This window comes from Charadrius vociferus, unplaced genomic scaffold (genome assembly GCF_000708025.1).
Source record: "Charadrius vociferus isolate BGI_N301 unplaced genomic scaffold, ASM70802v2 scaffold477, whole genome shotgun sequence".
Lineage (NCBI taxonomy): Eukaryota > Metazoa > Chordata > Aves > Charadriiformes > Charadriidae > Charadrius > Charadrius vociferus.
The window spans coordinates 1,607,932-1,621,081 of NW_009649449.1; the positions used below are offsets into that span (position 1 = coordinate 1,607,932).

General features: G+C 44.6%; 1 protein-coding gene across 3 annotated transcripts; it reads left to right on the forward strand.

Annotated features, from left to right (window-relative positions):
- Positions 1–1,581: 1,581 nt before the first annotated feature.
- On the forward strand, positions 1,582–12,124 carry ENO1 (enolase 1, (alpha)). 3 transcript variants are annotated; one of them, XM_009889570.1, is made up of 11 exons: positions 1,582–1,688; positions 3,047–3,142; positions 5,678–5,736; positions 6,630–6,699; positions 6,895–7,028; positions 7,196–7,418; positions 9,480–9,677; positions 9,877–10,078; positions 10,497–10,605; positions 11,056–11,114; positions 11,649–12,124. In XM_009889570.1, the coding sequence occupies exons 1-11, from the start codon at positions 1,604–1,606 to the stop codon at positions 11,716–11,718; spliced, it is 1,305 nt and encodes a 434-aa protein (XP_009887872.1). In that variant the 5' UTR covers positions 1,582–1,603; the 3' UTR covers positions 11,719–12,124. The 3 variants fall into 3 exon arrangements, with proteins under 3 accessions (XP_009887872.1, XP_009887873.1, XP_009887875.1); XM_009889571.1 differs by lacking the exon at positions 5,678–5,736 and adding an exon at positions 5,330–5,388 and having other exon boundaries at positions 1,599–1,688; XM_009889573.1 differs by lacking the exons at positions 5,678–5,736; positions 6,630–6,699 and having other exon boundaries at positions 1,604–1,688.
- The last annotated feature ends 1,026 nt before the right edge of the window (positions 12,125–13,150 follow it).

The window sequence follows — 13,150 nt, forward strand, 5'->3', positions numbered from 1 at the left end:
GGAAGCCACACATAACCGGCCTCTCAGGAGTGCCAGAAACGAGGGGATGGAAACAGGGAGTGGGGTTTGTTGGGAGTGGCATCAGCAGTTTGCGTGGCAGCTCTTGTGGAAGGGCATGCTGTGCATGCTCACCTGCAGGCTTAGGCTGCAACCTGATAGTCACCCCAACTGAACTGGTGGCTGGTGCAAGCCTACCCAGAAGCTTTAGGTCTCTGGTGAATTAGAAGGATGACATCTTTCAAAAGAATTACCACTTTATTGGTAGATTCTTTTTTTTTTTTTCTAAGGAGACTGTGATGTGCTGAAAGAAAATGGTGTCCACCTGCTGCAGCTGCAAGGCTGTGGCTGACACCCAAACAGAAGCACCGCAGCATAGCTGTGCTGATGTCTCCACCCAAACAGTCCTCTCAAGGACTGGAATAACTGTCCAGACCTTAGGTTGCATGGAGCTTCCCCAGCATATGAAGGCAGTGGTGGATGTCATAGCTGCAAGTGCAGCCATGGGAAAAACTCCTCAAACACGTAGCTGTGTAACAAGAGGAGCTCAACAGGCAGTGCAGTAGATGTGATCAGGAGAAAGTTATATGGTATTGTGCACTGTCCCAAGCTGAGCGACAGCCCTCCTTTAACGTTGTGCATTTCTCTAACAAAGTTTGTCGTACCAGCAGCTTGCATTTGTGTCATCACTGAGGGCCTGCCAAGGCTGGTGAAGCCTACGAATTATCTGCTGCTACTAGTCTTTATAGGGTCTAATGATTCTCCAATGAGGTAACTTAGAAACATCAAAAGAGGCTATGTCCCTTGGAGCAATGTTAAAAGCATGAGGAACAGAGGTGGTGGTCTGCTGTATCATCCCAGTCAGAGGAGGGTCTTTTGGGAGCTCATAGGACTTAACTCACCAAGTGGGGCAAGAGCATTTTTGCCAGCAGCTGGCTGTACTTTAAACTAGACTTAGTGGGGTTGGGGGAGAAGGGATGGAGTTTTGAGTAATAAAGTTGAGACTTGTTATAAAAAGTTAACAGGGTCAGTAGCACAACTGAGGTGTCTATATACCAATGCATGCAGCATGGGTAGCAAACAGGAGGAATTGGAAGCCCCTGTGCACCTAGAAGGATATAGTCTAATTGCTGTCACTGAAACTTGGTGGAATGAATCATGCGACTGGAGTGCTGTAATCAATGGCTATAGACTGTTCAGGAGGTACAGGCAAGGAATGGAGGCATGGGGGTTGCCCTTGTGTTTAAAAAGGATTGATTGCACAGAGCTGTGCTTGAAGAATATTGAAGAACAGGTTAAAACTGAAAGTTTTAAACTGAAAGAGGGTGGATTTTAGTTTGGAGACAAGGAAGAACTTTATGATGAGGGTGATGAGATGCTGGAAGAGGTTGCCCAGGGAAGTTATGGATGCCCCATCACTGGAAGTGTTCAAAGTCAGGCTGAATGGTTCTTTGAGCAGCCTGATACAGTGAAAGATGTCCCTCATGGCAGGGGCATTGAACTAGATGATCTTCGAAGGTCCCTTCCAACCCAGACCATTCTATGATTAATGCGAGTTAATTAAATTAAATTAAAGAGAGTTTACTCTGCTTTTCAGGTGTTAAAGATGTCCATTCTCAAGATCCATGCCCGTGAAATCTTTGACTCTCGTGGGAATCCCACTGTTGAAGTAGACCTCTATACCAACAAAGGTGAGTCCTTAGCTGTAGGTGTTTATTCCCTTCTTGTATCTGATAGAACTGAAGAGGCAGTCAAAAGTGTGCAAACAGTCCTGTTCTAGCAGTGGAATTGTACTTACTCTTTTCTCCATACATACAGCATGTTGCTGAGCTTGCTATGGGACTTGCAGGAAAAACCTCTACTTCATTCTACTGGGATGAATTTGCTGAGCTCAGGATGTTGGCCTGGACAGTGAAGGGCTCTTTGAAGTGTGCCGCTTCTTACAGTCTGAATTGTGCAAGTGTTTATCCAAACCTGCCTTCCTCCCCTTGCCCTGGGTGTAAACTGGGATAGCACTTGCAAACTGAGTTAACAGGGCCTTTGTTCCTGTCCTTAAGCAGCTGCTAATGGTCTTGGTTTTCAGTGTTCCCTAAGCTCTGTGTGACTGCACTTGAGATTTAATTCTTGATTTGTCTAGCAGTCACTTTGTGTAATGAAGCAGTCTTCTGCTGCAGAGTTGGATCTTGGGTAATAGTTTCTTCTCTGCGTAAGTACTCGGGCATGACTAAACAACTTGTCTAATTGGGTTTTTGCATATAACATCTTATATTTTTAATTATTGTAGGACTTTCCCTTGGTTTGTTACTTGTTCATCCCACATCTGATAGGATCTGACAAAGGCATTGTGCAAACACATACCAGTTTGATTTGGTGGAATGAACAAACACAATAGCTGTAATACACTAACTAAATAGCTGATCTTTCTGCTTCAAAAGATTAATGCAGTCATTTAATGAGATTGCCCCTACTAAGCTCTTTGCTGTAGTGGGATAAGGGAAAGACAGGAGACTGAAGTTGGCATCTTGAAGCACAGGCCGAACACTCCAGTGTACTGATTTACTTGAAGTTCATCAGCTTTGGCTGGAAGAATGAGCTGTCTGGGTGTTTGTCCTGTTGTCAGAAGAGCTTAGAACTCATATTAATGAAAGAGGCCTCCTAATTGTCCCCCGTATGCCATATCTTAGAAGAATTTATTTAAGAGCTCACCTGCTGGACTGAGCTCAAAAATAGATTCAGTGAATAAAGCTACCTTTTTGGAAGGGGAATAGATGACTTCCTGAACTTAAACATGTGAAATGCACAGTGGAAGAGAATGAGTGAGGCAACTTGCTTTTGATCAGTATGAGGGAGAAACGGGTGAAGTGGCGATGCTGTAAAGGAGGAGACAGCTCTCTCAGAATCACTGTGTAAGTGAGCAGAGATGTGGTTTAGAGGTTACCTCTCCCATCTTCAGGGGTGGAAGTATGCGGTGGGTTGGGATGGCATATGGGTAGAGAATGTTTTGTGGGTTTGAATGTGCTAAGACAGTTCTTTTTTTCTGTTGTTGCAGGTCTGTTCAGAGCAGCTGTTCCCAGCGGTGCTTCAACTGGAATCTATGAAGCTCTGGAGCTTCGTGACAATGATAAGACACGCTACATGGGGAAAGGTAAAACTGAATTTTGGTACCCAGCTTGGCCTGTTACAGTGGCTGTGTTGCTGCATATGGTTATGCCAGATTGCAGCAGAGGACTTGTGGGCTCTTTTACTGATGTCCATATTCTGTACAAGGCATGGCAATCAAGCAGAAGCGATGGAGATTAATAGTAAGACGATAGCAATGCATACCACACGTAGACTGTGTGGCTGAGACAGAGGTAAAGCACTGACTGCTGGATTCTCCAGGGGACAATGCGGAGAGTGACTCTGTCTCCAGCAGTGCAGCTACGTAGTGGTGGAGATAACTGTACTTCCACAGGTGTGTACATAGAGCTCGGGCATGCCAGCTAGGTGATAATGTCTCTAGGACAGTATGCGCAAACAGACTTTGCCACTCCTGTTGCCCTGCCTGTCAGTGCATGTCAGAGTACAGAGCGTGTCGTAAGAGCATCCAAACTACCTGCTACAAAATGCTGCAGCTGGTCACAAGATCTCTCCGTAGACCAAATTTTCAAAGAACTATTAAAAGTATCTGCTCAGGCAGTATAGACTCCTTAGATCCCAGCATGTTAAATTCTGAACGTGAGGTTTACACCACCTGCTGACCACAGCTAATGTGCAGCTGGTAATCACAGAAGATACTTTTGTTTCAGACTGCATAGTAGCTAAAGCCACTTTAGCTTTTTGTCTGTCATTCTAGGTATCCAGGATACTTAAGTTTGTATTGGTGGCGTAATATTTTAGTTGTATGGGGACTGATTTTATGTTCTGAAATGAAACTAAACACAGCAGTCACCAGACTGGCTTGGGAACAAATATGGGGGAAAATGAATAGCCGTGTACATAACTTCATTACCTAATAAATATCCTGATAGTAATTCTTACGACTACCCTGAGCACTTGGACAGTCAGGACTCGTTTTTAGCTTGCTGCTGTAAAAGCACTGGTTGTACCTTCCAAGTATATGAAATCAACTTGACTTTTGGCTGGGAGAGAGAATTACTTGTCTTCAAACTTTTCTGCGAGTCAGGTGGAAGGAAGATGAAATATTTTCTGCCTATTAAGAAAGAGTGGTTAGAATGGGTGGCTACTGAATTGAACTTGAAGAACCTTGTCTGAGAAGATTCATGGCTGTTATTACTTTAACACGGAATAAACTCCTAGATGACTGGATATCTGAAAGAGCTTATGCTGTTTACCTAGGGCACTCTCCCTTGGGAAGAGTAAATGTGTACTTCAGTGTGCTAAATGTGTGTGTGCTTAGATCTTTACATCTGATCCTACAGGCATTTCTTCATGGCACTTACCCTGTCGTGGAAGCTAAGGGTACTGTCTAGTTATCACAGCTGAAGGTTTTTGTGAGCTGGGGAATAGCATGAGTTATGAAAAAATAATCATGAAATGGGATGAATTGCAGATAGCTGGCAGGTCTCTTGAAATATAAATCTGTAGACTTAAACCATTTGAAAGGCAGTTAATGTGTTTCAGGGTGCACTTGTTTAGCATTCACCAGTTCTGAAGCTTAGGTATTTGAAAATCTTTAGTATGACAGTATTCCTTAGGAAAATATTGGTAGCTGGCTAATGATGGTCTCTGCCGATGGGGAGGAAGTAAGTTCATACTGGAACTGCTGGTTTATGCAATGGTGGGTCCACGTAGATTAAAAGGATGGTGCTGTGTTACGCTTTAGTGCCTGTCTGAAGCCAGGAGCAGACAATAGATTTCTGTGCCTGCATCTAGGTACAGAGGCAGAGTACTTCAGCATTGTCTCAAGTGTAAAGCATGCCCTAAGCTGATGCTTTAGCAATGTTACAAAATAGTAGTGGATAGTGAAATGCCTGAGCTGCTGCATGCTTAACTTCTGGGGAAACCTTTCTCTTTCCTGTTACTCATCCATTCTAGGAGTAGCCTATCGTAAAACTGTTTCTAAATGCCACTTGAGGTTTGGATCCACAATGATGTTTGCAATAGTATGGAAACCTGGGTGGAAAGACTAAATACAGCTTCACTGGCTGATGCGCAGTTTCCTGTACCCTTTGAACCCTCTTGTTTCTAGTCTGCTGCTCAGTATCAGACACTTGCTGACTGTCTGTTTACCTATTTGTGTCCTTTTCATTTTCTTGCATGACTGGCTTTGTTTTTTGGCTGTGAGTCTTCATCTCTTCCTTGATTCTCTTGTCCATTTCGCTTCTGTCAGGTGTATCCAGAGCTGTTAAATATGTTAACGAGTTCCTGGGGACAGCATTGTGTACACAGGTAATGGATGTGCATTCAGTGCAACCTTGTCACTTGGATGAATTTCTCCAGTGCATGGTCTTGCAAACTAACTTAGCAGCAGGCATTCCTAGATGATGCTTACTTCATGCAACTTCCATTCAATCGAGATGACCTCTAAGTGCTTAGATTTGGCTTTAAGCTTAGGTTGGATTGGGGTTTGACTAGCATGAGGTGGTATTTTTGAGATTTTTATTGTTACTGAGATCACCTACTAATGCCTGCATAACCAGTGTGGTTGACCAGTGTCCAATTTGCTTGTTCCTTCCAGGTGTCTCAAAAGCTGTTGAGCACGTGAATAAAACAATTGCACCTGCACTGATTAGCAAGGTAGGAGCAATCTGTCTTTTGCTAACATCAGCTAACGCCAGTCCAGTGTGTCCTTACTGATGGGTTGTCTCTCTAAAGACAGTTACAGGAACTGCATTACATGGGGGGGTGTTAGCCTGTGTGTTGGAGTGCATGTGAACAAACTGACCTCCAGCAATTGTTTTACTTAATGACTGCATATCTAACACTTAATCAAAGCAATTTCTAGCAGCCTAGTGTTGTAGTGTGCAGAAATACTTAAGCACTTGGGAGCATCAGTGGTGTGCAGTTAAGATATATGCTGCTTTATGCTTAAAAGGGTGGCTGAAAGACCTGGGGGGGGACTGGGTTTCATCCAGGCTGGTTAATTTGGAAGGGAATCTGGGGGATCTTGGTAAAATCTGCTTGAGTGAGATTCCTGTGCACTCTGTAGGCATTGAGCCCTAGCTAGAAAGGATGGTGCAAAATTAAGTGGCAATGCATAAAGTGGTTGCACATTCTTAGTGACAATTCCAAACACTATGTATTAAGTTACAAGTGGATGTATGTTGTGAGCAAGCTGGTCGTCTTTGAACTTGCACTGAAGGGGCATGGGGCACAAACTGGGGCTTTCTCCTATGCTGTGCCAGGCAGATAGCAGTGTAAATGTCAAGGGACATAATAGCCTTGCAGCTCTGAATGTGAAGAACAAAACAAGCTTTTGATGCATCCAACTTACCTGTCAGCTTTGGTCTGCTGTAAGTGACCAGAAGACGCTGCTGTGTGATAAGGACAGAACTAGTCTCTTCAACTTTGGAAGTTCCCCTTAAGGAAGTCTTGGTACCTGCTTGGGAAATAAAAATGCAGTGGAATAGGTGAGAGTACGTAGAGCCATGTTTGGTGTTAAGCAGTGCTTTTCTTGCTTCTCTCTGCAGAATGTCAATGTTGTGGAGCAAGAAAAGATTGACAAACTGATGCTGGAAATGGATGGATCGGAGAACAAATGTAAGTGGGCCTTGTGTTGCGGTGAGGTGTGTAAAGATGAAGATTGGTTTATAGAATTCTAGCTTACCTTATCAGAAACAATGGGCAGTGCATGGCATACACTGTGCACTACCATAGCCAAGACCATGGTGCTGGTATTGCTGTGTCTCTTCATGAAGACGTAACATTTCTGTAAACAACTTCTTCCTATTTCAGCCAAATTTGGTGCCAATGCCATCTTGGGTGTATCTCTGGCTGTATGCAAAGCTGGTGCTGCTGAGAAGGGTGTCCCTTTGTACCGTCACATTGCTGACCTTGCTGGAAACGCAGAAGTCATTCTTCCAGTTCCTGTAAGTCTCTTGATAGGGCTACCTACAGACTTGATCTGACCAGGTGTTTCATGATGTATTGTGGTCTTGGATCAAATTTTCTAGAGAACGGAAAGTCTTAACATAAATGCTGTTATAAGTTTACCCTGAAGCATTCTAACTTGACTTTTCTTTTTGGTTACTCCAAGGCTTTCAATGTGATCAATGGTGGCTCCCATGCTGGCAATAAGCTGGCTATGCAGGAGTTCATGATCCTCCCTGTGGGTGCTGACAGTTTCAAGGAGGCAATGCGCATTGGTGCAGAGGTCTATCACAACCTGAAGAATGTAATCAAGGAGAAGTATGGCAAGGATGCAACCAATGTGGGTGATGAGGGTGGCTTTGCCCCCAACATCCTGGAAAATAAAGAAGGTAAGAATGAGTCAAGTGTGCAAGGAGGTGTAACTGATAGCCAGAGAATTAAGACCGTATCTGTCCAGTATGAATGGAAAGCAAGATCAGTAGTTTGCAGGACTTGCTGCTGTTTCTTTGCTCTGCTTCTTATCCTGACAAACTTTCCAAGATTTTTTGCAGTTTGTTCAGCCTGGAGAGGAGAAGGCTCCCGGGAAGACCTTAGAGCCCCTTCTAGTACCTAAAGGGAGCCTACAGGAAATGTGGGGAGGGACTCTTGATCAGGGAGTGTAGTGATAGGACAAGAGGTGATGATTTTTAAACTGGAAGATGGGAGATAGAGATTAGATACTAGGAAGAAACTCTTCCCTGTGTGGGTGGTGAGCCCCTGGCGCAGGTTGCCCCGAGAAGCTGTGGCTGCCCCATCCCTGGAGGTGTTCAAGGCCAGGTTGGACGGGGCTTGGAGCAACCTGGGCTGGTGGGAGGTGGCCCTGCCCAGGGCAGAGGGTTGGAACCGGATGATCTTTAAGGTCCTTTCCAACCTCAACCATTCTGTGATTCTATGCTTTACTGGTGTAGTCAAGTATAGGACCACAGAGCTCTTCCCTTGGATATAATTTATGCAGCTTGACAGGATGGCTTTGACTTCAGTGCCTCATTACTGTTTAATTCCTGTAGCAGCTTAAGGGAATCTTGCCCCTTCCATTTGGAAAGTGGTGTGGCAATGTCTGCATGCATTGCAGGTTTCCCAGAAGTCAGTAGTCAAAGTTTAGTGGGGTGTTTTTTCTGCTGACAAAGGAGGAAAACAGTTTGAACTATGCCCAGTGATGTGTGGGAGTGCATGAAGGCTTGCTTGGGAAATGGAAGCTTTTGCTGCTTTCACAGTCAAACAGTTCTGTTCAGAAACCTGTGGGGGAGGGAGACAGTTTGTCTTGTGGAAAGTGAAATACCTGTTTCTGCAAAAACTGTATCAGAAGAGCTGTTTTTCTGCCTCTTTTGCAGAAATGGAGCTGCTGATAAGCCAGTGCAATACTAGAACTCTAAGTTACTTGTTATTTTAAAGCTGATAGTTGTGCTACTGTTGAAGGTGGCCTCTGAACTGAATTGCCTGACACTGAAGATACCCTGATTTCTAGTGTTGGCTCTGTATCTTTGAGTCCCACGGTCCCGTGCAGCTCTTGCTAGGTCTATACGCTAGCAGACAGCAATGAAGATGACCTTGAATGACCAATGCAGTCCAAGGAATTTGTGCTGCTGGCAGCAGCTGCTCTTGCAGTTTGTGCTGCATTATCTGAAATAAAACCCACCAAAAACAAACCAAAAAAACAACACAAAAAAAAAACCCACCCAAACAAGCAACCCACTACAAAATCCAAACAAAAACATTTGATCTAAGCCTATGACTGTAAATAGCCTGTCTGACCCAACTGCTTGGCTTTGAGTCAGGGGTGATTGGGAGAGTCTTAGTGGTTGTGACCATACTGAGTTTCTGTGCTTGGACTCTGCCAAACAGGGTCACCTAGTGGGTATTATCCAGAGGCTCCTACTGAGTAGTTAGTTCTCTTTGCTCTTCTGCATATAAATGTGCAAGTAGAGAACTGGTAGATAGAAAGAGAGGGTGCCCTGTGCAGAGGCAGGCTGTGTGACTGCCTGTCAGGGATGGGATGTAAGCATTGGATGGATGTAAGTTTGGATGTGACCTTTGTGGTCAACATCTGATCTGGAGCTAAAAGGGATTAAAGTGCAGTCACTACTCCCTGCCCACACACGTAAAGCTGAAAGAGGATGTGGTATCATCTAGTATTAAGCTTTCTGGGCTGACATGTAGTCCTGCATGAAGAGATTATGAATCCCATAATGGTGTCTCAAGGGTATTACAAGCTAAAAGCAGTATTAAAGTAATATCTTATTCCAGTCAGTTCAGAAGTGGGAGAGTCTAAGAACCTCTCCTGTGTGGCCTTTGGGCTTTCTGTAGGGGGTAATGGAGATTCTTTGCCAAGTGGATGTACTGTTGTTGGTAAATGAATAGCTTTTGCGTTAAGATGTTTGGCGGGAACTCAGAAATACCTTAATGTGTTTCAGCTCTGGAGTTGCTGAAGACTGCTATCAGCAAGGCTGGCTACTCTGAAAAGGTTGTCATTGGCATGGATGTGGCTGCCTCAGAGTTCTACCGTGATGGAAAGTATGACCTGGACTTCAAATCCCCCGATGATCCCAGCAGATACATTTCTCCCGATCAGCTGGCAGACCTGTACAAGGGCTTTGTCAAGAACTACCCCTGTAAGTTGGTTGTCAACAAGGAGCACAGTAGTAGTGGTGAATAGCGGTTAGGGTGCAGTCCGGTAGCCTTTTTGGGGTCTTAGCAGTGTTCTTTGAGGTGGGTAGTACTTGGCTGCAGCGCTTTGGTACCACTGCTTTCAAACAAGACTGACCTTTCACTGGGTGGCATTGTCTCAAAGCTCCTTGTATCCCTCTACAGTGGTGTCCATTGAAGACCCGTTTGACCAGGATGACTGGGCTGCCTGGAAGAAGTTCACTGGCAGTGTTGGTATCCAGGTGGTTGGTGATGATCTGACTGTGACCAATCCAAAGCGTATTGCCAAGGCTGTGGAGGAGAAATCCTGCAACTGTCTCCTCCTTAAGGTCAACCAGATCGGCTCTGTGACAGAGTCCCTGCAAGCGTAAGTTCTCCCCTCTTGGCTATGCCAGGGAAGGGGGATTGTTTAAATGCCAGGGAAGGGGGATTGTTTAATTGAGAGAGATGAACATACAGACCAGAGCTAGTGGAACAGAGATCTGCTGATTGGGCAGCTGTGAATGAAGAACTATTGTTAATTAATAGAGGATATTGGCACGTAAACCTGTACCTTCATGGTCTTAAAGTCATGTAGGCACATCAAACAACTTCACTGGGTCTAAGCATGTGTAAAAGCACTTCTTTATCGCTGCATTGTCATATGATCCTAACCCTAACGTGTTCCAAAGGGCAGTTCTGTCTTGCCAAAGCAAGGAATGTGTGCCACTTGGAAGCATCGCTAGGGCAAAGGCTGTTGAGCAAATGGGCACTGTGTGATGCTTCATCTGTTTTATCTCTTCTAGCTGCAAGCTTGCCCAGTCCAATGGCTGGGGTGTGATGGTGAGTCACCGCTCTGGAGAAACAGAAGATACCTTCATCGCTGATCTGGTAGTTGGTCTCTGCACTGGTCAGGTTGGTATCTGTAGCTGCTGTATCTTGCCTTCTTGCTTGATGAGATAATATGGTGATAAAGGCATGCTGCATAGCAGACGGGGTCTGCTCTGACTTAAGGCATGCAAATTTGCTGTTCCTGTGTATAGGAAGCTGATTTGTCTAATGGGAGTGTGACGAGGGAACATGTTATCTTGTGTAAACTCACCTTTAACCACCAATTTAAAAAAATCTTAGTCAACTCCAGTGGGTGTATTGGGATTTCCTGGTACTGAAGCTGTTAGGAAATGAACAACCTTTATTGCTCCCAAGCCTTATCCTGTTTGAGTATACAGATATTTAGAGCCTGATGCTGAAATAAAGCTTGTAATAATGCTTATTACTCTAAACAGAGTAGAATAGTTTTGTGTTGGCATCTGTGGCCTTATTTCTGCTGTATTTCTTCACTAACTTTCTAATTTCCCCTTTCAGATCAAAACTGGTGCCCCTTGCCGATCTGAGCGTCTAGCCAAGTACAACCAGCTGCTGAGGTGAGACTCGGGAAGGGAGAAAGATTTGAGGGTTAAGCCTGACATTGAATAGATGCTCCACTAATGCATTCAGGGCACAGCTTGGTCTTCTGCATCTCAGAAACACTCTGCAGCTTAAGGATATAAACTGACACCGACAGAGGTGCTTTTGGGCTGGTGCTGTGCTTACAGATTGCACCGTGGGCTACCTGATGAGTTGGGTGGGTAAACTCTGTGATACACGCACTGAAGGGGAACATCATACAGAGCATCCTGTGGTATTAGATATGAGACGCTGTCCTTCTGTCTGCATGATGCCATTCCCTTGGGCAAGCATTTAAAGTGTTTGGATGAAGTTATATGAGATAGGTGATACTGACCAGTGCAGTTAAATGTGTGTATAATTGAAGTTGCTTGGTGGGGACTGGCTTGTGACTCTGGTAGTACCTTCAGTGCCAGGTAGATCAGGTGAATCTGCATAAGGTCAACAGCTGTGCTAATGCAGGAGTTGTACGCTGTCTGCTCATACCCAGCACTCTCTTCCCTTTCCATCAGAATTGAAGAGGAGCTTGGCAGCAAGGCCCGTTTTGCTGGAAGGAACTTCAGGAACCCTCGTGTCAACTAAGGCGTGTGGCTCAGTCAACCCCTGTTCTGGTTTAAAGCACTAGTCATCTACTTAGATCACAATTACCTGTACTAGAAAGATAAGGGCAGCTGAAGGGCAAAGACCAGTTTGCAGGTCCTCTTCCCCCCTAGATGATTCTTCCACCTAGTGTTTTCACCAACTCTGATCTGTTACTTGTAATGCTCTACTGCTTTTGTAGAACAGTCCCTGTAGGGGGGTTGTGTGTATTAAACACCCTCTGGGACCATGACCTTGTGACTCTGGGCATAAACACTTAACTCTTTTCTCTGCCTGTCTGGTCTTCAATGTTTGGAGCTGTGTGACTTGCAGTGCAGTAAAAGAGGCACCTGCAAACAGAACTAGTAGTGTTTTTACATGTGATAAATAAAAGCATCAAACAACCCAACACAGTGTGGCTTTGAGTTACTTTTGGGAGGCTGAGGAGTGGGGATAGCTACCTCTGTGTCGTCATGCCCTGTTTCAAGGCTGTTCTGCAGGGAGCAAGAGTTGGACTGCTGTCCGTGTGGCCATGGGGTGGACTTCAGTTGCTTAGTGACAAACAGACAAAGAATTAGCTGAATGTATGTGCCTGCTATCAAGAGGTGGCCTTCCGGGATGTGTTTAGTCATTTGGAAGGGGGACTAAGAATAGGCTTCTAACCCCTTAGATCAATTGTGGTCCTGCAGGGGAAGAGAAAAATCTGAGGTCTTCCTTCATTTATCAAAGATGAGGCGTATCCTCACAACAAGTGCTGTGGTTAACCTTTATCACGGACTGTTGCAGATGTTTGCTTGTTGGTCTTGTCACAGTACTACTGAAGAAATTCAGTGGTCGCCTTTGCTTTTAGCAAGAGGTTGGCACAGTGTTAACCATATTGGAAGTGAATTTATAACCTACATCGTGATCGGTTGCTATGTGAAGATGCAGCTCAACAGGATGTGAGTTGTGGAACAGGACTGTGCCTGAACCCTTGTGCCTGGAAGAGGAAAAAGGAAAAGCTACATGTGAAATCAGTGATTGTAGGAGATGGTGATAGATTTTATAGATATTTCTGTGTAACGTTACAAGGAACGCTGGTATGAGTGGGATGCAGGATTCAATTAACAGTGACTAAGGTTTTTTAACTGCTGCATTTGTTTTACCTTTGTTAATAGCACTGTAATATAAGGTGTAATTGAAAGTTGATCTGATAGCTGCACTTTAATTTTTACCCTATTAGTGTCTAGGTACTGTTTTTCACATGGGGGAGGAAAAGGCTTTGGGGGATTTCCAGCTGTGTGAGAACAGATGGCCATAAACAAAAGGCTCATGAGCAAATACTTACGTTTCCAAAGCCCTTTGTTTTGTTCAGGTTGCAGCTCTGCTGGTTTGACTGGGAAGGGAAGGCAGTGAGAAGTGCAAAGCATCCTCAGTCAGCGCTTGTGTTCTTGGG